Source organism: Hyperoodon ampullatus (genome assembly GCF_949752795.1).
Source record: "Hyperoodon ampullatus genome assembly, chromosome: 14".
In the NCBI taxonomy this organism is placed as follows: Eukaryota; Metazoa; Chordata; class Mammalia; order Artiodactyla; family Ziphiidae; genus Hyperoodon; species Hyperoodon ampullatus.
Genome location: NC_136927.1, coordinates 44,712,047 through 44,735,627, shown reverse-complemented (window position 1 = coordinate 44,735,627; position 23,581 = coordinate 44,712,047). Strand labels below are relative to the sequence as shown.

The 23,581-nt window shown below is 54.4% G+C and overlaps 2 protein-coding genes across 2 annotated transcripts; one reads left to right on the top strand and one right to left on the bottom strand.

Annotated features, from left to right (window-relative positions):
• Positions 1–6,741: 6,741 nt before the first annotated feature.
• RUSF1 (RUS family member 1) lies at positions 6,742–13,784 on the top strand (the record flags this gene model as incomplete). The annotated part of the gene is made up of 9 exons (XM_079720051.1): positions 6,742–6,816; positions 9,048–9,149; positions 11,272–11,342; positions 11,422–11,606; positions 11,688–11,745; positions 12,127–12,197; positions 12,874–13,017; positions 13,127–13,204; positions 13,687–13,784. 9 exons carry the CDS (start codon positions 6,742–6,744, stop codon positions 13,782–13,784), a joined length of 882 nt encoding a protein of 293 aa, XP_079576177.1.
• A 294-nt stretch (positions 13,785–14,078) lies between these two features.
• Positions 14,079–20,441, bottom strand: SLC5A2 (solute carrier family 5 member 2; the record flags this gene model as incomplete). Its single annotated transcript, XM_079720050.1, has 14 exons — positions 14,079–14,305; positions 14,381–14,510; positions 15,270–15,485; positions 15,561–15,729; positions 15,850–16,000; positions 16,127–16,234; positions 16,469–16,604; positions 16,920–17,149; positions 17,301–17,381; positions 18,086–18,191; positions 18,502–18,666; positions 19,527–19,631; positions 19,708–19,779; positions 20,316–20,441. 14 exons carry the CDS (start codon positions 20,439–20,441, stop codon positions 14,079–14,081), a joined length of 2,022 nt encoding a protein of 673 aa, XP_079576176.1.
• Between the last annotated feature and the right edge of the window lie 3,140 nt (positions 20,442–23,581).

The following is a 23,581-nucleotide window of genomic DNA, read 5'->3' as shown; positions in this document are numbered from 1 at the left end:
AGGCAGGAGGCCCTTTCTCGAAGGAATAATGCCCCTCTGCAGCCGCCGTAGCCGAGCAGGACGCGTCTTCCGGCCACGTTTCTCTTCCCGCGGAACTAAAGGGAGGAATCCAGGATGGCATATATCTCCAGGAGTGAGGCCCCACTGTGCTCCGAGCAGTTCGGCTCCGGGACGGCCCGGGGCTGCCGCGCCGCCGCCGACGGGAGCCTGCAGTGGGAGGCCTGGGGGCGGCGCTGGTGGGGGTTCTCCGGGGCCTTCACAGCGAAACCCGGAGGACGAGATGGGGGCGAAAGGGTGGCTCCCGGGACGGCCAGTCCACCTCTTTCCCGGCTCCTGGCTGTCTTCCTACCTCAGGGCTTCCCCGATAGCGTCAGCCCGGACTATCTGCCCTACCAGCTGTGGGATTCCGTGCAGGTCAGCCCGGCCGACTGGGGAAGGGAGCGACATGTACCCGGGGCAGGGGAGACAGCGTGCCACCTCTCTCTCCCCGCTTACAGACTGGACACTGAGGCCCAGAGCCGAGCTGTGACACGTCCCAGGCCACACACCCAGGAGAGCTGATAACAGGTCTTAGACCTCCATGCTCCTGCGCCCACTCCTCACCCCACTTCTTTTCTTCTCCAGGCCTTTGCTTCCAGCCTCTCGGGTTCCCTGGCCACCCACGCAGTCTTGCTGGGCATAGGGGTAGGGAACGCAAAAGCGTCTGTTTCAGCTGCCACGGCCACCTGGCTCGTGAAAGGTGAGCTGGACCCCTGGAGTCTCACCGATCGCTCCTCTCAGCTCTGCCATTTCTCTGTCCACTTTTTCCTTCGGCTGGGAAGCCCAGCCCCTCCTTTCCCCTTCTCCCAGTGTTTTTGGTACCTAGCTCTGGGCTCTGATGAGTATGTTTATTTCTGCATTCTTGCCTGATTAGATCCGGGAGCCAAGCCTCCCCACTTCCTAGAAGAGTGCCTTGTACCTCGTTAAAAAACAAAATTCAACTGAGTAAATTTTAAAGATTTGTATTGGCTTTATTGACGACTGACTAGTAACCCATGGCGGGAACAACCTCATCCCGCCCACTAGCCTTGGTAGCTGCACTCCGTTCCCCATACGTACTGTGCAGTGTCCCTTAATCATCTGGAGCCCAGATCCCTAAGTAAACCGTCCCCTCCCCTTTACTCCTAATCTGTGGAGGACTGCCTAAGAGTTTGGTTATTGAATAAAACTGCCAACTGCCTTGGGTGTGGGAAATTAGTTAATTCTAGACAGAAACAGTTTTGTAATAGGTCCTGAGTGGCAGAGAGGAGGTTTGGGGAGGGATGAAAGGCATTTTATATCCTCTGGGATACTAGATGATGCCATGGATAATAACTATAGTAACTGTCTGTTGAATGTGTACCGCTTTTTGAAAAACCGCTAAAGGGGGCGGGGGAAAAAAGATACAGTTTGGTACCGTGCTATCTAGACAGCGAAGTAGAGAAGAAAAGGGAAACTGCCCACATCAGGAGGGCCAATGGCTCTCTCCACCATCCTTGTCTTTCACTGTTGTTCCCAGTGGCGGTTTAAATCAGACCCAAGGTAAGGCTCATTCTGCACCTAGCATCAGCCTGGCCACAGCTCTGGTGAGCCTCCGTGGACCTTTTGGAGAATCTGGAGGCTCCTGCTTATACCCTTACCATTAAGATGAGCATACTGTCCACATGTGAGACACTGCTGGAAAGAAGCTCTTTCTCTGAGACTGCATATCAGTGGAGAAGTGGTGGTGATCTGTGCCTCTTGTCCTAGTTGTCTCTTCTTTTAATAATAATAGTTCCCTGAACAGTACTTACTGTGTACCGGTTTTTAAATGTCCTGACTCAGTCTTCACAATAGTTCTGAGATGGGTATTGTCATTATCTCCATTTTATAGATGGGAAAACTGAGGCACAGCACGGTAACTTGCCCAGGGTCACGGATGTGAACCCAGGAGGTTTAGTTCCAGAGTGCATTTTCATACTACCGCACTGTGCTTAATTTGGATCTTTTCCATTCCTCTCCTATTGGTTAATTGTTTGGAATGCAGTGGGAGCTTGGGTCAGTAGTTCCATGTCATTTCTAAGCACCCTAGTCTTATCACCAACATGTTGCTGATGTATGTCTTCAGCTCAGGCGAGTTATTAAGAAAAAAATAAGACCATTTTAAGATGTGGAAAAATATCCTCTTACTTTAAAGCCTGTTGTTGATATTAAAGGAAACCCCCTTAATTAGAAAGGATATTAAAAACTTGTTTCCATCAAACATGGGAAATTTGTATGCAGAGATTTATATAAGACACTCCCTTGGAATTTTTTGATGTGGTCACTTTTAGTTACAGATCTCTTAATAGAACATGATGTTAATTGTCATAACTAGCAATAGTAATACTACTAGCAGCCAATATTTTGCCAGCTGAGTGTATGCCAGACATTTTGACATGTAATATGTAACTTAATCTCTGCAGCAGCCATATTAGGTAGATGCCTTTATAAGTACCTTTTTCAGAGAGGGAAGCTGAGGCACAGAGAGGTTTAGTAACTTGCCTAAGGTCACATAGGGCCAGGATTTGGACCCAGGCCCACTGACTCCTGTATCCCACCCTTAACCACCCACTCTTTGGCCAGTTAGGATTTCAGAGTGGAGCCGAGTACAATTTATGGACAGTTGATCCCTTACTAGAATTCAACATTTTTAGATCTTACAGCATGGCCAGTTGTAAGTGAGGCAGAGAGGAGCAGGTGGGAATTAAGTTTCCTGGTCTAGTGGACAGTGTTGACTTTCAGATAATAGGGAGGATGTATGTCACTGCATCCTATTGCCAACCTCCAGATTCTGACAAGGGCCCTTCAGACTGCCTCTGATGAAAAATAGAGTAGGCCCCTTTCTTGTGTGAAGGACATACATACCTGATTGGCAAAGACTTTGCAGTCGGAGGGTAGAAAAATAGTCTGGCTCTGTGAGCTCTCAACCAGTAAAAGTAACCTTGCCATGTTCAGAGTCACTAAAATGATCCAATACAAAAATCTTGAACAATGAAAATTTTGTGTAGAATTAAAAGTACTTGAAAGGAAGAGTGTGGGTGAGTGTCAGCGGGAGGAGGCTTCTAAAGCCACCCTGGGAAATATAACTTCCGGGGACAGAAATAGAGAAGCCTAGCAGGCCGGATGGGAAATGTGTGGTACACACGCCTCTGGATGAGGCAGCTGCTGCTCAGCCCCAGCCAACTGGAGCAGTAAGGGGAAGCAGGCCTGGTGCTGCCGTGTCTTCAGGTTCTTCTCGGAAAGCTGTAAATCCAGATTTTCTTGTAAAATGCCTCCTTTTCGTTTATCAATCCTCGAGCTTCAGTTGCTTCATCTTCAAAAGGGGATGATCCCTCAAGCTCGTAGGATTGTTGTGACGATTGAAAGACATGGGTATTTCAGGTTTCTGCCAGAGTGCTTAGTGGTCTCCTTCAAGTCCAAGGCTGGCTAAAGATGTCTAGCTCGAAGGGGTCAATGCCCAAGGATGGCCGCCTTGACAAGAGGAGAATGAGGAAGGCTGGCCCAGGTCACCACCTTTATATGTCGTGGGACATTCTCATCCCTCCTGCCCACAACCTAGTTCTCCTTCTTGCAGTCCCCCCACTTAAGGGTCCCTTCCCGCAAGCTCAAACAAGCTAAGGGTCCTCTGCCCGCTCTGCCTGTCCTTCCCAGTGCCCGCAGTGTGAGGCCTTCTCAGTTTGATTCTAGAACAGTCCTTCTTTGTGATCCCCCTGCTGGGCTTAATGAGTACTACTCTCAGTGTAAGGTAGGGTCTAAATCAGTGGTTGGCAAACTTTCTGTAAAGGACCAGACTGTAAAGATTTTACACTTTGCAGGCTGTACAGTTTCACTTGCAGCAACTTGATTTTGCTATTGTGTTATGAAAAAAGCCATAGACAGTCTGGAAACAAATGGCACAGCTGTGTTCCAGTAAAACTATTTACAAAAACTGCGTAGAAGCCCACAGACCACCGTTAACTGACCCTTGGTCTAAATCTATGTTTTTCGTAGTGGCTGCTGTCTGCTTTTATACTGGCTTTTGAGCCTGGAACCATGACTCTGGCTCACTGTGGTACCCCCCAGGCCTCACGGCAGTGGGTAGCCAAGAAGCACTTGTTGTGCAAGTGAAGGTCTAGTGGATTCCAGAGACCTCTCTGACTCTCCCTAGTCTGAGGAGGCCTCTCCCTCTGCCCCACACTCCCAGCTCGCTTGTCACCAACCTGCAGTTCAAATCCTTTTTATTTATTTATACTCTGATGACCACCTGTGAACCCACTGCGCAACCTAAGAGCTAGAATATCAACAATAACCTCTGAACTTTCCACACAGAATTTCCTGCTTTTTAAAAAAATAGTTTTACCATATAGATATATATACCCAAACCCTATATTGTTTAGTCTCAGTCGTTTTCGGGCTTTATGAAGAGTATACTGTGCTGTATGTAGTCATCATGACTTACTTTTTCATGCAGGATGATAATACTAGGATTCATCCATGCCGATGTGGGTAATTGTGGTCCATTAGATTTTCACTGCTGTCTAGTATGCCCCTGAGTAAATGTACCAGAATTTGTTTATGCATTCTCCTGTTGATGAGCATTTGCATTATTCCCAGTTTTTTTGCTGTTATAAACAATGCTGCAAAGAATATTTCTGGTCCGTGTCTCTTGGTGTGCATGGGTACCTAGTTCTCTGGGGGTACATGCTGAGGGACTGCTAAGTCTAGGCACTTCTGACCCCATAATGCAGCTACGTCTGTCTAGAACTTATCGTACCAGACTGAGCTCCCAAGGGCAGCGATCCAAGGTGGAAAGCCATCTCAGTGCCAGGCTCTGCCAGGCCCTACAGCCCCCAAGGCTCTTGCTTGTTCCTTACCGATGCCTCTCTCCCCCAGATTCAACTGGCATGCTGGGCCGCATCATCTTTGCCTGGTGGATGGGGTGAGTTTTTCTTCCCGATCTGCAGACTTCTAGCCACTCTCCCTAGACAGGAGTCATGTCTTTCTCAGCCCTGGCTGTATTTTCAGCTCCCCCTCTTTCCTACCAGTCTCCAGGGGTGGGGAGATTTAGCAGGTATATCAGAGCTAAGGAGTCTTTAGTGAGTACCCAGTACAGGTGACTTGCCCGGGGTCACCAAGCAGTGAAGCCATAGAGCCATTGCCAGGATGAGATCTGCCTTCAAAAGCACCGATTTGCCCCTCTGCTACCCATCATGGAAAAACACAGGGAGCCACAGGCTCTGAGCATCCTCTGCTGGCTTGTTAAAAGAGAAGCTTGGATGGGACAGTGCTTAGCCCAGAAGGAATACCTTTACTCCAGAGGCTTCTGTGGCGGCTTAGATACTTGGTTGGACTTTGCTAAGCTGAGTGGGGAGTGGACTTGGGTAGGTCATCAGGATCCCTGTCCGACCTGGGATCCACATCACCATTTATCTAGAAGGGATTGAGGGTGTCGTGCTGCCTGCTTCCTCCTTGAGTCAATACTGGGTGACCTCAGGAGTGAGTTAGTATCTGCCATCAGTCGTGGTTGTGAGGTGCAGTGAGCTATGTAAAGTGCTTAGCACATAATAAGTGTTCAGTAAACACCAGCTGCAATTACTAACCCTAACTGGGCCTCACCAGCTCTCTGTGTGTCCTCTCCAATCCTTGTAATAACTGTGTAGAGTAGGATTGAATGTGTACCTTTTCCAGATGTGAAGCAGACCAAGTCACACAGCTTGTAACTGGTGAGATGGGACTTGAACCTAAAGCCTGTAGTCTTTCTGTGGCATCAGGCAGAGCCCAAGACCAGGCCCACGTGTTCTAGTCCTGCCTTTGCCATATATTCGTTCCATCAGGAGTTCCCCATGTGCGTCCCATGCCCCGTCCAAGAATGCTCCCTTTCCCTCTAGGAGATTTCAAATTAAGGGTCAGGGCTAATGCTGCAAATTCTGAGCTGGGCAGGGGGCTGCAGCATCTCCTGCCACTGGGATCTTGGAGAAGTAGTCCCTGGGGGTTTGTGCAAGGGCCAGGGTGTCACTCGGCCTGCAGAGGAGGGAACCATCTGCGGCATCGTGTAATAGAGATATCCTAGGCTGGATGTCAGAGCCTGGCTCTTTCGGCCTTTTCCCCCCACTCCCATTTGATCCGAGGGAAGTCATATCCCTCTCTGGGCTAGTTGTCTATAACATGCAGGGTAGTGTTTACACTAAATGTATTGTTTATAGAATATGTGGACTTCTTGCTGGGTACCTTCTGTGAAGCAGAAGGAAGAGGAGGGGAGTTGGCAGAGGAACCCAGGGATGGCCTCTCTCCCAGGAGGACCCGAGGGTGGGGAGCAGCCACAAGGCAATCAGTTTTTTCCTTTGGTGCCTCATGGGTTAGTAAGGGGGAAATATGAGTGACCACTGAAGGTCCTCCCAGCTAATGGCATTTCAGGCAGCAGTGACAGGGTGTGGGGACAGATGTCTGGCTGGGGTGTGGGTTTTCCTGAGCCCTTCGGACCTTACCAAGGCATAGGAATGGCCTGCACTGCCCACAGGCTGTGTTTTCTCCTTAAATCCAAATTGCAAACCAACCTCTCATCCCCCACAGGAGCAAAATGGACTGTAATGCCAAGCAGTGGAGGTGAGAAGGGGCTGGAACTGAGGGGAGGGGAGTCTTCTAGTAGGAAGGTCTCTGACCTCTGACCTCTGACCTCTTATCCCTTCCCCCAGGCTTTTTGCCGACATCCTCAATGATGTAGCCATGTTCCTCGAGATTATGGCTCCCATATTCCCCATCTGTTTCACCATGACCATCTGCATCAGCAACCTGGCCAAGGTACCCACCTCTGGGGCACCCCTGTACCCAAGATACCTGCCCTGGTGGTGCTGTGTGTGGGCTCACTTGGGGCCCACAGGGGATCCCAGCCTGGGCCCAGTGTTCAAGGCATTTCTAGAAGAGTGAAGAAGTTCAGCTGTTTCTTCTGGGACTCAGCCATGTATTCTGATCCTCCTCCAGCCAGACAGCCTCCAGAGCCTCAGAGGGTCAGTCTAAGGCAGTGTCTGGAGCCACGGGACTGGTGAGGGAGCTCTGAGCTGAAAGAGAGTAAGGGTGGTCCAGTGTCAACATCTTGGGACCAGCTCCCTGGTTACCTTTCATTCTTTCAGTAAAATATTTAGGGTGCCTACTGCATGTTCGGCACAGAATACAGGCCCTCCCATCTTTGAAAGAAAGCCACACATAGTTAAATATTTATCGAGTGATAGCTATAGGTATTCCAGATGAGAAGTGTAGGGGGCTGCAGGAGGGTTCAGCAGGGAATCTGGCCTGGTCCAGGGATGCAGGAAGGTCTTCCCTGGGGCTGGGTCCTGAAGTCTGAGTGTGAGGTACAGCGTGGGCATTCTGAGCAGAAAGAACAGTGCAGGTCAAGGTCCAGTGGCAAGACAGAGCACAGACCGGACAGCAAGGCTGAAGGGGCAATTGGGGTGAATCCAAGCTCTTCTCTGCCAGGCTGCTGACCTCATGATTCCTTCAAGTTGGCCTCATCCAGATGAGGAAACTGAGGCCTAGCAAGGTTCGGTAAAGAGCTCAGCCTGTCTTCCCCACAGGGTTAAGTACCTGGCACAGAGTAAAGAGTCTTAAGAAGATATGTAAGGCCCACCTTAAAGGCCCACCTATCTGTTCAAAATCACTTGTGTTTCTCTGCTGGGCACTACTGATATTTAGGATTTTAGGAACAGTTCTTTGTGGTGGAGGCCTCTGAGCTTCCCTGGCCCAGGCACTAAAGGCCATGAGCACCCCCTCCCCCTCCAGGGCAGGAGACCACAGAGAAACCAAGGATTGTGACCTCTGCCTAAATTCTGCACTAAGCTCCGCCTTGGGGGCCTCAGTCTCTTCATCTGTCGAATAAGGGACTCGAACAGTGCCATGAACTTCCCCTTCCCCACCTTCCCGCCCCTCCCCAGAGTTCCAGCACCTCCATCCCTGAGGTACACCACCCAGAAGCCTGGTTGTCATCCATGCCTTCATCTCCTCCCCCTTTACCTGTCACCCTCAGCTAAACCTCCATTCATGTCTGTTATTTGCCCTCTTAAATCTCTCCAGTCCTTTCACACCTCCATCCCCATGTCACCTGGTGATTCCTTGCTGCTGAAAAAGCACAGTTATTTCCTAGGTCATCTCCCTGCGTCTATTCTCACCCCTCTTCAGTCCTTCTCAGAGCAACCCCATAGTCCTTATTAGAGTGAAAATCAAATCAGGTCCCTTCCCTGTGCCCATTGCTCTTGGTATAAAGACCTTACAAGTCTTGGTAAGTTCTATGTGATCAGGTCCCCACCCATAACTCCAGCCTCATTTTGATCCACATTCCTCTTACCTTCAAACAAACACTGCCTATGTAACAACTAGTTTACTTGTTTACCATCTGATGATTTATAAGCTTCATGAGGGCAGGGGTTGTATTGAAGTCTCTCACAGCACCTAAATCTGTATCTGACATCTAAAAGAGATTTGATAAACATGAACGAAGTCAGTGACCCTAATCGATGAGCTCTCCCATCTCAGAGGGAGAGCCCTAGGAGGTCAGGGCCACTGGTGTGGGTTTTGAACTGGCCTGGAAGGCTTGGCTAGGCCTTGACTGGGGCAGGAAGAGAGTGGAGTTAGTTCCAGGCAGGCAGAATGTAAGCACCAAGTTGGAAACCAGACTTGGCTCTGCAAGGGGGATGGTGCAGCCAAAGCAGAAGCTGGAGGCTGGGGAGGTTCTGGGCTAAGAATGGTCTGTGGGCCTCCACCTTGCAGGGAGAAAGTGAGTTTCCTTGGGGCTGGGTCCACAGGGTGGTGTGACAGGCAGACCTTCACTTTTCTCCTGGAGCAAGACAGGGGAGGTGGGCCTAGTGGAAATGCGGAGTGAGAACAGACCAAGGACGGCATTCAGGGTTTTGCTGCAGGGTGGCCTAAGGCCTAGTTTTCTTAAACTGGTTTGAGCCATTTATTTGTCTCACCCACAGAAACTCCTGTGTTGCAGCAGGTTATGGCCACTCTGACTTTCACTCTTCCCTTTACCCACCCAGTGCATTGTGGGCGTGGCTGGTGGGGCCACTCGGGCCGCACTGACCATGCATCAGGCCCGGAGAAACAACATGGCCGATGTGTCAGCCAAGGACGGCAGCCAGGTGAGCAGCCAGAATTGGAGGGATGGTGGGGGGAGCGCGGATGTACGGTGGCGGGGGGCAGACATGAGACCAAGCCACGATTTGGGCATATGAAGAGAAGCACCTGAGTGCTCCTGCGGGGCAGGGTGGGAGACAGGTGGGAGGAAATGTAGCTTCTCCCTGCTCTGACTCTTAGGATAGGTAGTCAGTGTGAGGGCTCGGGCTCAGGCTCTGGCGGCAACAAGTCCAAGCTGGTCATCTCAGCCCCTGCCTGCTGCCCGTGAGGCCAAGAGGGAGCCCTTGCCCTGGACCTCGCCCTCTCTAGGCAGAGCCCCACCCTGGGAGGTGCATGTTCCCCCATGAAGCCCCACATGTTAAAGCGCCTGGCAAGTCAGAAGGTGCTTAGCATGTGAGGAGGCCGGAGTCACTGCAGAGGCCTCCGCTGGGCAGTTTAGCAAAGCCCTTCCGGTCCAGCCCTCACCTGACCAAAGGAGCCTGACGTGGAGGTGGAGGCACCCTTAGGCTGAGCCCTTCAGGTATCGCCACCCTCCGTACCCCGGTGCTAAGTGCCTATGTGCACTGCATCGTTTACCTCTCACAGCAGCCCTCTAAGGTGGATACTGTTATTATCTCTCTTTTACAGATGGGGAAAGTGAGGCCCAGGGTGGTCACAAGTGTGATGGTTTTCTTTGACACTGAAGCAATTTAGAAACCTCTGTTCTCTGCAGTCCTACTTTCTGGCCTTCTCTTATATTGTTTCATTAAATAGAATTTCATTAAAAAAATTGACTAACTCCTTTCAATAATATTAACACAAGCTAATGTTTTTTAAACATTGACCATGTGCCAACTATTTCATGTGTATGAACTCATTAAATCCTTACAGTGGTCTCGTGCAGGGGTGTTCTTTGTTGCCACTCTACAGATGAGGGGAAAAAAGGCACCGAATGGTTGAGTCTCCCTGGGTCCCTTTGGGCACATCCCTTCTCCCCGGAAATGCTTGGATGAGTTCTTCCCCATTATCACTTCCACAGGTTGTTAGGGAGGGGAAATAAGTACAACCAGCCCCGTGCCTGCTGTCTCACCTGCCCTCTTTCCAACCCCCAGCCCCTTCCACCCCCAGATGCATTTTCCAAGGCCCCAGGGCTTCCTCAATTCATGGAGGCAGTAACATCACTGGGGCAACGAGACACGTGCTCAGCCCCAGACTAGGCCCCTGCTTTCTGCTGATGTTGCTTTGCTGCCACTTGATGTGGCTGCTGGAAATGACTGTTCCCACCTGGGGAGGGGAGGTCCCTCTGCCCCTGAGCTCCCAAGGCCCCTGATCCCCAGTTTACTGTCACACCCACAGCCTTTATTTCCACGGCCCGCCCCTTTGCCAGGACGACTGGGTAAGAAGAGCTGCAGTCTCAGGCCCCCTCTGTGCCAGAACCAACTCTCCCGGGGAACCCCGTAGTCAGGGACACCAGTCCAGACTCCTCCTCTCTCATGATGAGTTGGGGGGCGGTGGCCAGGGGTCTTCTCCCCTAGGGTAAGCTCAGTCAGGCCGGGCCATCAGGAGGGTCTGATAATATTGATTCTCAAGGGAAGTTTGGATCTTGTGCTTTTCTTCCTGGGTGGTTCCTTGACCCCTTTGCAAAAGTATCTGCTGGTTACTGGGCGGATGGACCTTTTTTTTTGTTTTTCTGTTTTTCGGGGTTTTTTGTTTGTTTTGGCCACGCTGCATGGTTTGCAGGATCTTAGTTCCCCGACCAGGGATCGAACCCATGCCCCCTGCAGTGGAAGCACGGAGTCCTAACCACTGGACTGCCAGGAAATTCCTTTTTTTTTTTTTTTTAAACCACCAAATAGTTTTACTCTGTGGACATTTACTTGCCTGAGTGTAGGGCTACACTTTGACTCTTGCAAAACAAAGAAGGCATATTCCACAGGCATTCCAAGGGCATTGCACCTACCTGGGCAGAGAAGCAGCTGGTATCTTAAATGACAGCTCACTCATCAAAAGCGTTAAAAATTTCCTAGGCACCCTTATCAGTGTAGGGAGTGTCTGGGGCAGGGTGGGGTGAGGTGAAAGGCACTCAGGGGTATTCTTTCTGGCCTGGAGGGGAGCCCTCCAGCTCCCATCCCCTCTGCCATTTTCCAGGAGACGCTGGTAGGCCTGGCAGGGCTCCTGGTCAGCCTCTTGATGCTTCCCCTGGTGTCAGATTGCCCCAGGTAAGCCGGGACCAAGGGCGGGGAGGAGGTGCCCCGCTGGGCCTCTGCTCCCGTTGACCACCTCACTCTGTCACCCCAGCTTAAGCCTTGGCTGCTTCTTCTTCCTCACTGCCCTCCACATCTATGCCAACTACCGGGCAGTCCGGGCCCTTGTCATAGAGACCTTGAACGAAGGCCGGCTCTGGCTGGTCCTGAAGCACTTCCTTCAGCGGGGAGAGGTACTTGGCCCTGCTTCAGCCAATCAGATGGAGCCGCTGTGGACAGGTGAGCCAGCCCCTCGGTTTCAAGTTTCCTATGTCTCCTAGTCTCCCCCTGCCTGGGCCTCCTGACTCCAGCTTCCCACAGGTTTCTGGCCATCTCTGTCTCTATCCCTGGGGGTCCCCCTACACCGTGTGACTTCCAGGTGAGTGGCCCAGCGTCTCCCACCCATCACCATGGTCACCCCCTCTCCACACGGGCTCCCTGTTCTGATCATACACTGGCCTCCCCCAACCAACCAAGCCCCACCTCTCTGGTTCTCTATTTCCACCGAACAGACTTGGGGGTCAGTGTGGGTGCTTGAGGGCAGCAGGTGTATAACATGAAGTAGGTATAAGGGATCTTATATTTGTTAGATGCAGGAAGAAAGGAAGGGTTGATGCGGGGGAGGGGTAACGGCTGAGGGATGGATGGCAAGGAGGTGCAGGACAGTTAGGGTTAACAGTTAGGTGGCTCTGCAGTTGACTGGGTGGTCACTGCTGCCTTTGTCTTCTCCTCCCCCACTGCACGCTCTTCTCTCCTTCAGTGTCTTTGAGCTGCAAAAGCTGGTTGAGGGGCACCAAGAACCCTACCTCCTTCGCTGGGACCCGTCACAAAGTAAGTGTGCCGCGTTCCCCCAGCTTCAGACTCACCCTCCTGGGCTCAGCCTCTCATTCCTCCAGCCCCAGGGCCCCAAGCCCTGGACACGCGCTGGACAGTTTGGAGTCTGCCTAGTGTCCTGAAGGGAGCTCTAGACTAAGATTGGATGCATTCAGATTATAGCTACATGCCCCAGTGAAGTTCCCTTTACCACTCTGTAAAATGGCGCTAACAATACCTGCCTTATTAGCTGCAGGATTTTTATGAGGATCAAATAAGGTGACTATGTAAAAGCACTTTGTACATTGCAGCACACTCAGATAAGAGTAAGACCTTTGTTTATCCCTGAGGAACCACTTTCCTCTCCTATCCGGGGTCACCTCTTGAGGAAACATGTACTAACGTTTACTGGTCTGCTGGTCGTGTGTTAAAAGCTGCTTATTCTCACTAGCCATTAAAGACATGCAAAATAAACCCACCTCAGGGAGCTGCTCTGAAGTTGTATTTTGGAAATTACTTGGCCAGAGCACTGGGGAACAACATGAGATGAAGTTGGAAAGGAAAGGGTGAGAGATGACCTTTCATGCCAGGCCAAGGCCTTTGGGCCAGACAGGGATGAAACAGGCTGGTAGGCCTGAGAGTGTTTGGGGAGGTGGCCCTTCCCTGGTACCAGTCTGTCCCTGGGTCTCTCCAGACCAGGTACAGGTTGTCCTGAGCCAGATGGCAGGCCCTGAGACCATTCTAAGGGCTGCCACTCACGGACTGGTGCTTGGAGCCCTGCAGGGAGATGGACCCCTCCCAGGAGAGCTGGAGGGACTGAGGAATCGAGTACGGGCTGGTAAGCGCCTCACAATCTAGGCTGCTCCTGACTCAAAGCGGGGTGGAGAGAGGATGGACCCTGTTCGGCTTGGGGAACCCAAGAGCTTCTGGTTCTTCACCCACTCCAGGTCCTGAGAAAGAGAGCTGCGTCATCGTCAGGGAGACCCACCGAGTGTTGGACAAGCTATTTCCAAAGTTCTTGAAAGGTAATATCCTTCTGCTTCATGGTTCCTAGGCCTTCTCCCAGAGGCCCTGCCTGCCCCCATCCCCACCCCTTCACCTAGAGGGTGGAAGACCTGGGTTTCTCTCTGTGATCTCAAGTCTGGACCTCAGTTTCCCTGTCTGCAGGATGGGGAGGTTAGGATGGTCTCTGAGGTGCTGTCAGTGTTGACAGACTATGGAATCCCAGTTGGCATTGGAGAATGGTGGGCGGGGGGCGGGGTAAGGCTCACAAATTACTGATGATGCTCTTTCATTTAGCACCTACTCCATTCTGGTCCTTTTTCACGTGCTGCTCAATGAATTCTTGCTGCAACCAGATGAGGTTTTAGGCTCATTTTATGCCAGAGATGACCCAGCAGAGGCAAGGGGAACCTGAGCAGTACACCCAGCCTGTGCTGCTCCTTCCCGCTCCCCAGGGTCAGCCCAGAGTCTCCTCCCCAGCAGTATCCCTATGCCCTCTCCCCAGGACTGCAGGATGCGGGCTGGAGGACTGAGAATCACCAGCTAGAGGTGGATGAGTGGAGGGCCACATGGCTCCTGTGTCCAGAAAAGAAGCTCTTGTGAGCAGCCCAGCCAGAGGCCCAGGTCCCAGGACAGGAGCCTGGAGCAAGGACACTTTAGCCACAGCAGGACCTGGAAAAGGCAGCTTTATTTTTGCTTAGGGGCAGCGATGTGACCAGTTGGCCAAGGAAGTGACTACCAATCAGACGGACTGGGCCCCAGGCAGAGACAAAGTGGAGAGAAGGGGTACCAGGGCCTTCCCCCGCACTCTCCTGCCCCAGGCCCTTCTTACCACTGCAGGCTCCCCACCCCCACTCGCTGCAAGGCTGTGGCTCATGGCGCCTGACACAATTGACCTCAGGCGTAAAAGCCCCAGAGGAACGTGGCCACGGCCATCATGAGCAGGGCATTGAGGTTGACCACGCGGGCCCAGCTTGGGTCCTCACTGATGTCCTCCAGTCTCCTGGCTGCGGCAGCCGTCTCCTCCTGGGTAGGGCGTGGGGGACTGCCTGCCCCACCCCTGCTCATTCCACAGAACCAGAGCAGGCACTGGCGGAACAGGCCTGGTGCTGGGGACGGGGGCTCTGGGAGAAATTGCGGCCGTACAGTTAGTCTGCTCCCCCAGCTCCCCCACCCCAGCCCCCCAGGCAGTGCCTTACCCTCCATCTCCACCGCGTGCTCAGGGCGCCCGTTCTGTACAGGGGCTGAGGCTGGACCTTCTAGCTCCTCAGCATCCAGGTCCTCCCGCTCCTCCTTGCTGTACCGGAGACTGAAAACCAGGCGGTGGAGCTGAGGAAGGGTGGGAGCAGGGACCAAGTGGGAGTGCCGTTCCCCCACCCTGAACCTGGAGGTCCCCCGTCCACACCGGCACTCCCTTACCTCCCTCTGTCCAGCCTGCACACCCGCCCAGGCTCACTCCAGGATGACCTTCCATGGCTGCCCTTTGCCCTCAGGCTAAACCCAAGCTCCTCAGCTGGGTGTTTAAAGCTCTTGGCCCTGCTCAGCCCTCTGCTTCATCACCCTGTCTACACTCAGATTGTAGTACTTTAGTCTTACAGCCCTGCTAACAGTGTTCCTTCCTGTGGGTGTTTGCTCACAGGGTTCCCTCCTGCTGCCTTTCCCCTTCTCCGCCTGTGGGGTCCTGTCCATCCTTCTGGGCCCACCTCTTTTGTCCTCCCCCAAATCAGCTCTGTCCTGGGGCACCTGCCTTGCCACAGCACAAGACCAAACCCTTTTTGGGCTTTCAGGGTAGTACTCTGTCCCTCTCTGCCACCAATCAGGCCAAGACTCTGGGGGGCTTTAACCTCCCCCACAGTCTTCTTCAAGCCACCCCCAAAGCACCTCAAATAAATGTGATTTAAATAAAAACATTGTACTTGCTTTGCAAATGAAGCTTCAGACTGGACTCTCAGCCTACCCTCACCAAGCCTCGGTATAGAAATTCAGGTGCTACCCACTGGGAGTTCTGGGAAGCAGGCTGGCTGACTGCTGTTGGAGAGGGCCCGCAGCGGCCCACGTTTGGTGCCGGGTCCAGAGGCCCGCACTTACGTGCTTGCGCGGGATGGGCGGTGTGCACAGCGAGACCACGAGGGTGAGGAGGCCGGAGCAGACGAAGAGCACGATGGCGAAGTAGAGGTAGTGCACGCGGCAGAGGAGCGCGGGGCACGCCGAGGGGCGCACGCAGCTGCCCGAGCCAAAGGAGAACTCGGGAACCAGGCGTGCCAGACCCATCAGCAGGCCCCCGATCAGTCCCCAGAAGGCGCCCTGCGGGGCCAGAGAGCGCATCAGCCTCGGGTTTCCAAGTCCGGCCCCGACCTCCCAATGAACACACACACTCACCTTCTCATTGACGCGGGGCACGAAGAGCGCCAGCACGAAGACGGCCGACACCGGCGGCGCCAGGTAGCTGGAGACCGACTGGATGTAATCAAAGAGCTGCCCGCCCTGCGCCGCCTGCACCACGGGAAGCCAGGCCACCGACACGGCCACGATGAACACCACCCAGAGCCTGCGGTGGGCGGCCATCAGGTCAGGACGGCCAGGCCCCGTCTCCCCCTGTCCCTCCGAGTGCTCCCTGCCCCCACCCGGGGCTGATTCGTGGGGCAGGAGATGGAAAACCCAGGCCCACCGTCCTACTAGCAGCAACTCGCGGTCGCCCGCGCGGGGCCGCAGGCGCGTGTAGATGTCCATGGTGAAAAGCGTGCTGCTGCTGTTAAAGATCGAGGCCAGCGAGGACATGAGCGCTGCCAGCATGACCGCCAGCATGAGTCCGCGCAGACCTGCGGGCCGACGGAGCCGTGAGTCTGGGCCCACGAGGGGGTCCCGGGAGGGTGCGGACTGGGCGAGGGGTGACTCCTCCCACTGGCGCCTGTGGGCAGCGGGGCAACCCGGGGGCCCGCCCTCACCGTTGGGCATGAGCTTCACGACGAGCCGCGGGTAGGCGATGTTGGAGCACCCCACCTCGGTGCCACACACGCGCTTACACACCTCTGGCACCACGCATGCCACCTCGTCTGCGGGAAAGGGCACGACGCGGCTAGGGCGGCACCGGGTCTGGAACTTCCCCAGAAGTGGGGATGGGGAATCCCAGTGGAGGAGAGATGGGACCCCCCGGGTGGGAGGTGGGACTGGGTGGCCCAGATCTTAGGACGGGAATGGAAATGGGAGACAGGCACTTGTATCCTTGCACAAGAAAGGGGCTGGATGGGGCACAGGACTCTCGGTCGGGGCGGGGTTGCTGACGTTACCCGGGTAAAGAATGCGGCTGATCATGCCCGGCATGACCATGAGGAACATGGGCATCAGCTTCAAGTAGCCGCAAAGGATGCAGCCCGCCTTGATGTGGGTCAGATTTTTCCCAGCCAGGCAGCGCTGCACTATGACCTGCGACGAGAGGCGTTCGACTACCTGCGTCCAGTCCCGGGTACCCCGCCCCGCCCCCCGCCTTGCCTCAACTCGCCGCGCTAATCCAGACCCCGCGGCCGGCCCATCGAAGCGGGCAATTCAGCTCCAAGCGCAGACCCTGACTCGGATCTGGCTCCATCTGTTTTAGCTCTAACTGGCGGGCTTCCCGCTCCCTCGGACCACGCCTTCCACCTGGCTTCCCAGATGGGTTCAGGCTCCACCCATCTCAGCTCCGCCCACCGCGGTTCCAGTTCTGCCCCAGCCTCGCTCCCCGCCCAGGCCCTGACCCCGCACCTGGTCGCTGCACCAGTACCAGCTTGAGACAATGGTAAGCCCCAGAAGCAGCGCAGGCCACGGCAGGTCCCCCGTCACAGGGTCCCGGAGCAGATGGTAGGAGTCGGGCCGGGGTCGATAGCAGGAGCTGGAGATGTTGCCCACCGCCGGATCCTCGGACACCGTCAGGGCCGTCATTGCCCCCAGGTATTTGTCGAAAAGCCCCGAATACCCGCCCACCTCATGGAAGGCTGTGAGGGCAAAGCAGTTAGGGGACATGGTGCCCGCGACAAGGCCCTCCCTAGGACCCACATGCCGCAGACGCGCGATGTCCCTGCTCCCAGGTGGAGAGATCTGCGAACTGTGACCTCTGCGCCCCTCCCCCATCAGCTGAGCCCGTACCGTAACCCATGAGGACGAAGGCCCCCGCGAGAATGACGAAGGTCTGCACCGTATCCGTGTACATCAGCGCTGCCAGCCCTCCTGCAATGGCCTGGGTCAGTGGAGACAGCCCAGACAGGCTGTCACTAGTACATACAGTGTCTTTGTGCGAATTGGAAAAGGGCTCCCCTTTCCTGGAGGGCAAATTTCAAAAGGATGGCCCATTCCCTGGGCTCATGCACTCCGGCTTCAGGAGGCAGGGCTGTGTGAGCACAGTGGGGCTGAGTTTTAGGCTCCACTAATGCCAGGTGCCCACGTGCAGGACTTCCACTACAGGCCCTCCTCTCAGCCCCAGTTTTCTCTTCTGTGTGATAGGAGGAGGTGATTCTCTAAGGTCCGATTCTCATCCCATTCGAAGGGACGGGCCCCTCAAGCCGGCCTTGGTACCAGGCCCCACCCACACTGCTCCAGCGTCAGGCCTCGGGCACCACCCCAGAATCCTCCAACCTGCACTGGGTTTGGTGAGCTTTGGAGTCTGGCCAAGTCGGCTCTCCCTTCCCAGGTGTTCAAGAGCTGTTAAATCTTCCTTTTTGCCTAGGCCCAGGACGGGCTCAGATCTCTGAACCTCCAGACCAAATCCAAGGAATGTGGGGGGGGGAGTAGTTTGCTTTCCAAAGATTTAGGTCCTTCTCCTGCTTGGATCACATCACACTTAAGAACTTCTCCAGCCCACTTTCCTTTGGTGACTCCCCTAGGCCCCGCCCACAGATCCATGCTCCCTTCCCTAAGCCCCCGCCACCTGCCACCTGTCACAGTGTAGATCATGGTGATGCCCAGAAGCGCGATGACGGAGGCATAGATGTTCCAGCCCAGAGCCTGTTGAATGAATACCGCCCCGGAGAACATGTCCACCTTGGTGGGAGGAGCAAGCATGCAGGTCAGGACCCAGGGGCCAGGGTGGGGACCCAGGTCCACTTCCTGCCCAGATCATGACCCTACATGGCCACGCCTCAAAGGTTCCCTCATTTTTTGATGCCCTGGTCTTCCCAGATACCTCTCACTATGGTTGTCGCCCCAGAAGCCTATTCCTTCCAGGCCCTGCCTCCATCACGGTTCTTACAGCCCTTGCTCCTTGGTCCCGCCCCATCCAGGGCTTTCCAGAGACCTCCACTGGGTGATCCCACCCTACCAGGGTCCCGACCAGCTCCCCTTGCGTGCGCACCGAAATCTTGGTGAAGATGTACAGAAAAAGCGAGAGCACGGACAAGTAGAGGCGGATTCGACGGCCGCCAAAGCGCTTGCGCAGGTACTGCGGCATTGTAATGACGCCCGCGGTCAGGTACACGGGCACGAAGAGCCAGCCAAGTAGCAGCACCACGAACAGCGCCTGCGGGCACAGCGCGACAGCTGAGGGTCACTCCCTGTGGGAGATCCTGCCATGAGTGCGTCCTCGCCCCTGATGGGTCTGAGGAACCTTCTTCTCTTGGTGAAAAGTGCTACTCCAAGGCAAGGTTGCAGGAGGGGCCCAGAGGACACAGATGCAGATGTCCCTGGGCCCTGGTCATTAGGGACAAAGTCTTGATACTTTGCTGGGCCCTTAGCTAGAGCCCTTCTTGCCCTGCCAGGCCATGACCCCTGGCCATCCCTCCAAGATGATCCCTATCCTCCTTGTCCTCCCCGCAACACACACACCTGAATCCAAGCACAGAACCCTCAGGCTGACCCCCAACCTCTGCCTTCCCTCTCCTCTCCACCCACCCAAACCTTCTGTCCCTCAAGGCTCAGCTCAGAGGCCTCCTCCTCCAGGAAGCCCTGAGCTCAAAGCCCTGATTTTCCCAACCCTCCGAGGCGAGCCTCAGTCCCAGAGTTTTGTCTCCTGCCCACTTCTGCAAGGGGCTTTCATTTAGCCTAGTGATCCTCACAGGCCACAGATTCAGAGGGCATCGGAAGAAGCACTCCACTATCCTTGAGACTGTTCATCCCACTTCAGAGAGGAGTAAAATCAAGGCCACAGAGGGCGTGGCTGGTCCAGGCTCACCCCTGCCCTGAACGTGGTATCTCCCACATGCCTCTGCCTCCAAGCTGGCTGCGTGAGCCTCCCTCGAAGGCCAACCCTACCTCACAGCTGGGAAGTCCCACCTCTGGTCTCACATCCCCACCTCTCCCGCCTGGAGTCTCTCTCCAGGTGTGACCCTTCCAGGGGTTCCCACGGGGAGGTGGGGGTTATTGGCAAAATGGGGCGCTCACATTCCACTCAAATCCAGCCACAGCCAGGCCGCTTGCTGCGCCCGTCCCTGCCAGGCCCACGAAGTGGCCACTGCCGATGTTGCTGGCGAAGAGAGAGGCCCCGACCTGGGTGGCCAGAGGTTGGGGTGAGCCAGGCTGCTTCCCTAGGCCTCCGCCCACTCCATAGCCCAGTCTCTCTCACCGGCCACCACGCCATGCTTCGTCCCGCCAGGAAGTAGCCGCCAACGGTGCCTCTGTTGGTTCTGCACATGGACTGGGGGACGGGAGTGGAGAGAGGCCTGGGTTTGGGGCACATCTTTGGACCTCATTAGCCTCCTCAACACATTCCTCAGCCTTGTTTCAGGCTGAAGATTAACCAGCGCATGGCTCCCCTGACGGTTCATACCTGCACCCCCAGCCTCCTCCCAGGCACCCAGATCTACCCAGACCCTAACCTAGGGTCTGGTTCCCCAAGCCTGAGTGTGGCTGCATTCGGCCGCACTTTCCTGGGGCCCCTGGATTTGGGTTTCTGGTCAGCCAGCCATTATGTAGAAGAGATCTCATTTAGAATGCTGTCCCGATGAAGATCCATCAACCCCTCAACTAGTCCAATCCAAAGGTGGACAGACAAGGCATGCATGCGTGTGGGCTGGGCCACCCTGGGGCTAGCAAAAGACTTACCTGCCCCCCACCCTGGGTTTCTCCCTCAAAAGATCCAGGCATCCCTCCCCTACCACACATCGGGACTGTCCGAGACTTTTCCCCCAGGCTCCAAAAGCGGGCCCCCAGCAGCATCCCCCAACTTCTCACCCACAAGCCGACACCAATGACCAGCAGGAAATAAGCCGCAATGACCAGGATGTCGGCAGGGTTGTCAATTAGGGCCCTCTGTTCCCCCAGCCCTGGTGCTGAGCCTGCCTCTGTGTGTTCCTCCATTCTGCCCAGGATCTGCCCCTCAGGACACCAGCCCCTGGATTCCCCCCAGGGAAGGATTAATGGTTACCCCCGGGGCAATGAGCCGACAAGTCCCCCCTCCCTGGCTTTGTTTAGCTGAATCAGTTCTCATCGAGGCTGCAGGCTGGTCCTGCGGAGCTGGACACTTTCAAATTCAAGAGCACTCCCCTTCCTGGGCCTTAGCCCCACCCCTTCCCCAGAGCTCCAGGCTCAAAATCACTTCTTTCACCTGCGAAAAATGCCTACCCTTCAGCCCTGACCTAGGGATCCCGGCTGAGCCAGCCCCCTGATTCTGATTAAGCCAGAGGGATCATTTTCAAACCCAAATCTGACAGTGTCACTCCCCTGCTTAGGAAGCCTCCATAGCTCCCCATCACACCCAGGAGGAGGCAGCAGCTTCTCAGCCTGATGCCCCGACCCCTGCCCACCCTCCCCCTTACTCCTCCATACCAAACCCAGAGTGAAATCATATTTCCTTCCCATTCCCTTGCCCAACCCAGCCCCTGTATTCTCATACCCCCAAACTTTTGTATAACCTGTGCCTTCTGCCTAGAATGCCTCCCTGCCTCTCAAATGGTCAGCTCCTACTCAGCCTTTAGTGCCCAGCCCATGGAATCTCTTTGGGAAAAACTTCTTGGACTTTCCTGACACCGTTCTGAGCACATGGCATGGACCTTGCCTGGGTCCAGGTCTGTCTCCCCAGTTGACCAAAGACTCCCCAAGAGCAGGAAATGATCTGATTCATCCCTGGAGTCCCATTGCTCAGCACAGGGCTGGATGCAAGAAGGGAGGGGCTGGATAAATATCCATACCTCTGCCTTTCTAGAAGAACTGACCAGACTTGGATGTCTGATTATGGGAACTGGGTTCATGCTGGAGATGGGGAACGGAGGACAATATTTTAGGGGAATGTGATGAGTTATTTAAGGAATGCCTTCATTTTGGTCCCTTCAAAAGCAGACTCTACGATGAGAATTGGGGTGCAAGGACTATATTGGGGAGCCGATCCCAGTAAGGAGTGGGGAAGAGAGACAAAGAAAGGAGAAAAGCCAATAAAGCACGTGTTGATCGAAAGGTTACCACTGTGACAATCCCAGTGGGGACCCTCTGAGACACTGTGGAGAACTCACCTCAGAACTGACCCCCAAGGGGCCAGAAAGCTGGGGTATTCATTCACCAATCCCTGTCTCTAACTGGCTGGAGGTTACGGAACCTCCCCCACCCACCCCAGGCCCTCCTCCAGAGAGCACCCTTAGACAGAAACTCAGGGAGCAGCTGGGGAGACTGCGTGTCTGGGAAGTGTCTGCATACGACTTCCCAGATGGGCCAGGTGGATATGGGCAGGGCACCCACAGTGTCTGCTTCAGTGGGTGATGAATTTGAAGGGCCTGGGAGAAATCCAGGGGCAAGCATCAGAGGACACGTTGGGGTTATGGGCACTTAAAATCAAATCTATGTGCCCTCGCGGGGGCCTGCAAAGCCCTTCGTGATGTGGCACCCAGTTCCTCTTTGACCTCATCTCCAACTACTCTCTCCCTTGCTCGCTCTAATCAACCACACTGGCCTTCTTTTTTTTCTTCCAATATGCCAAGCTCTTTCCTACCACCTGGCTTTTGCATTTGCTGTTTCCTCTGCCTGGGATGCTCTCCTCAGGCTCTTTGCCTGGCTGGCTCTTTCCTCAACCTTCAAAGTCTCAATGTACATATTCACAGAGGCCTTCTCTGACAGTCTGGTTCAAGTACTCCCTTCCCCACCTTCACTAACTTAGTTCTCTATTTTTTCCTTCTAGCCTTCGCTCCTTTCCTTCCTTCCTCATTCCTTCCTTCATTAGCAAACATTTATGGAGCACTTACCACATGCTAGACAGCATCCTAGACACTGGACAGATAACGGTCAGCAAAACAAACATGTCATCTGACAAACAAACTCCCAGGAGCTTGCCTTCATTTCAGAAATAAGCAAGCAACAAACAAACACCTATTTGCAATAGCGATAAGTGAGGGACTAGGGAGGTGCTGTGGGTGGAAACTAGAGGGAAGGGCCAGCTTTACCTAGGCCATCAAGGAAGTCCCCATTACTTCATCACGCTTGTCACTGTGTGTTTGTTTTTCCTCTGTCTCCCCTACTACTCTGTGAGGCCAAGGAACATGTTCCCTATGGTCTCCCCAGCACCTGGCATGGAGCCTAGGACAGCACGTGCTCAGTAAACACTTGGTAAATGAATGGCTTAAGACCTGGTGGTGGTTACAAGCCAAGGGATGGACAGCATTCCCCAGGGAGAATTTGTGGAAGAGGAAGAGCAGGAGGCCTAGGAAGACCCAGGGGGTGGAGCCTCAGAGAGGAAAGGATCTGGGGGTTCTGCCCGAGGCCAAGACAGAGAACCTCACCTTTGTCTCTTGCCCACACATGTTCTCCTTGGCTGTTAGCGCCTCCTTGAGCTGGAAGGGCCTCTGAGAATCCATTGTTTCCAGCCTCAAAGGTCCCTGTAGTTAGGACCCAGGAGTCCAGGCCCCCTCCCTAGGGAACTTCAGAGTCTAAGCTACCAGGCTTAGAAAGGCCTCTGGGGTTTAGGGATTCAGATGGAGCCTGAACTTCTCCATACTTAAGAACCCCTGGCCCCACCCTTCTCTGCTGGGGCTAGGCTCAGGTGTCACCTCCTCCAGGAAGCCCTCCTTGACTTCCAATCTGAGTTAGAAGCCTCCTTCTGGCTCTTACAGCCCCCAGCGCTTCCCTCAGTCACTGCCCTGACCACCCCAAGTGTCATCCTCTGCCTAGCGGAGCTGTTATGAGTCAATACCCGTATGAGGGAAGCTGTAATTTAATGCCCAGATCCAAAGGGTGGGCATAAATTGGCACTTGAATGGAGCCCCATCTCTGAGGGTCTTTTAAGGAGGGGGAAAAATCTGGAAACCAGCCAAGGTGGCAAGGTGGAAGGGAGTGGGAGGGGTACAGATTAAGTGCTTATTTCGAGGATATAAGGAACTGAAGGATGGGGGGCTGGGGACGGGAAGGTTTGGTGGGTCCTGCTTGAGCTCCCGTCCCGGCTCGTCACCGTCTGTACAATGCTGCGCAGGTGGCCAGCTTTTCCAGCCTCAGGCGCATCTGACAGGTGAAGGACAGCC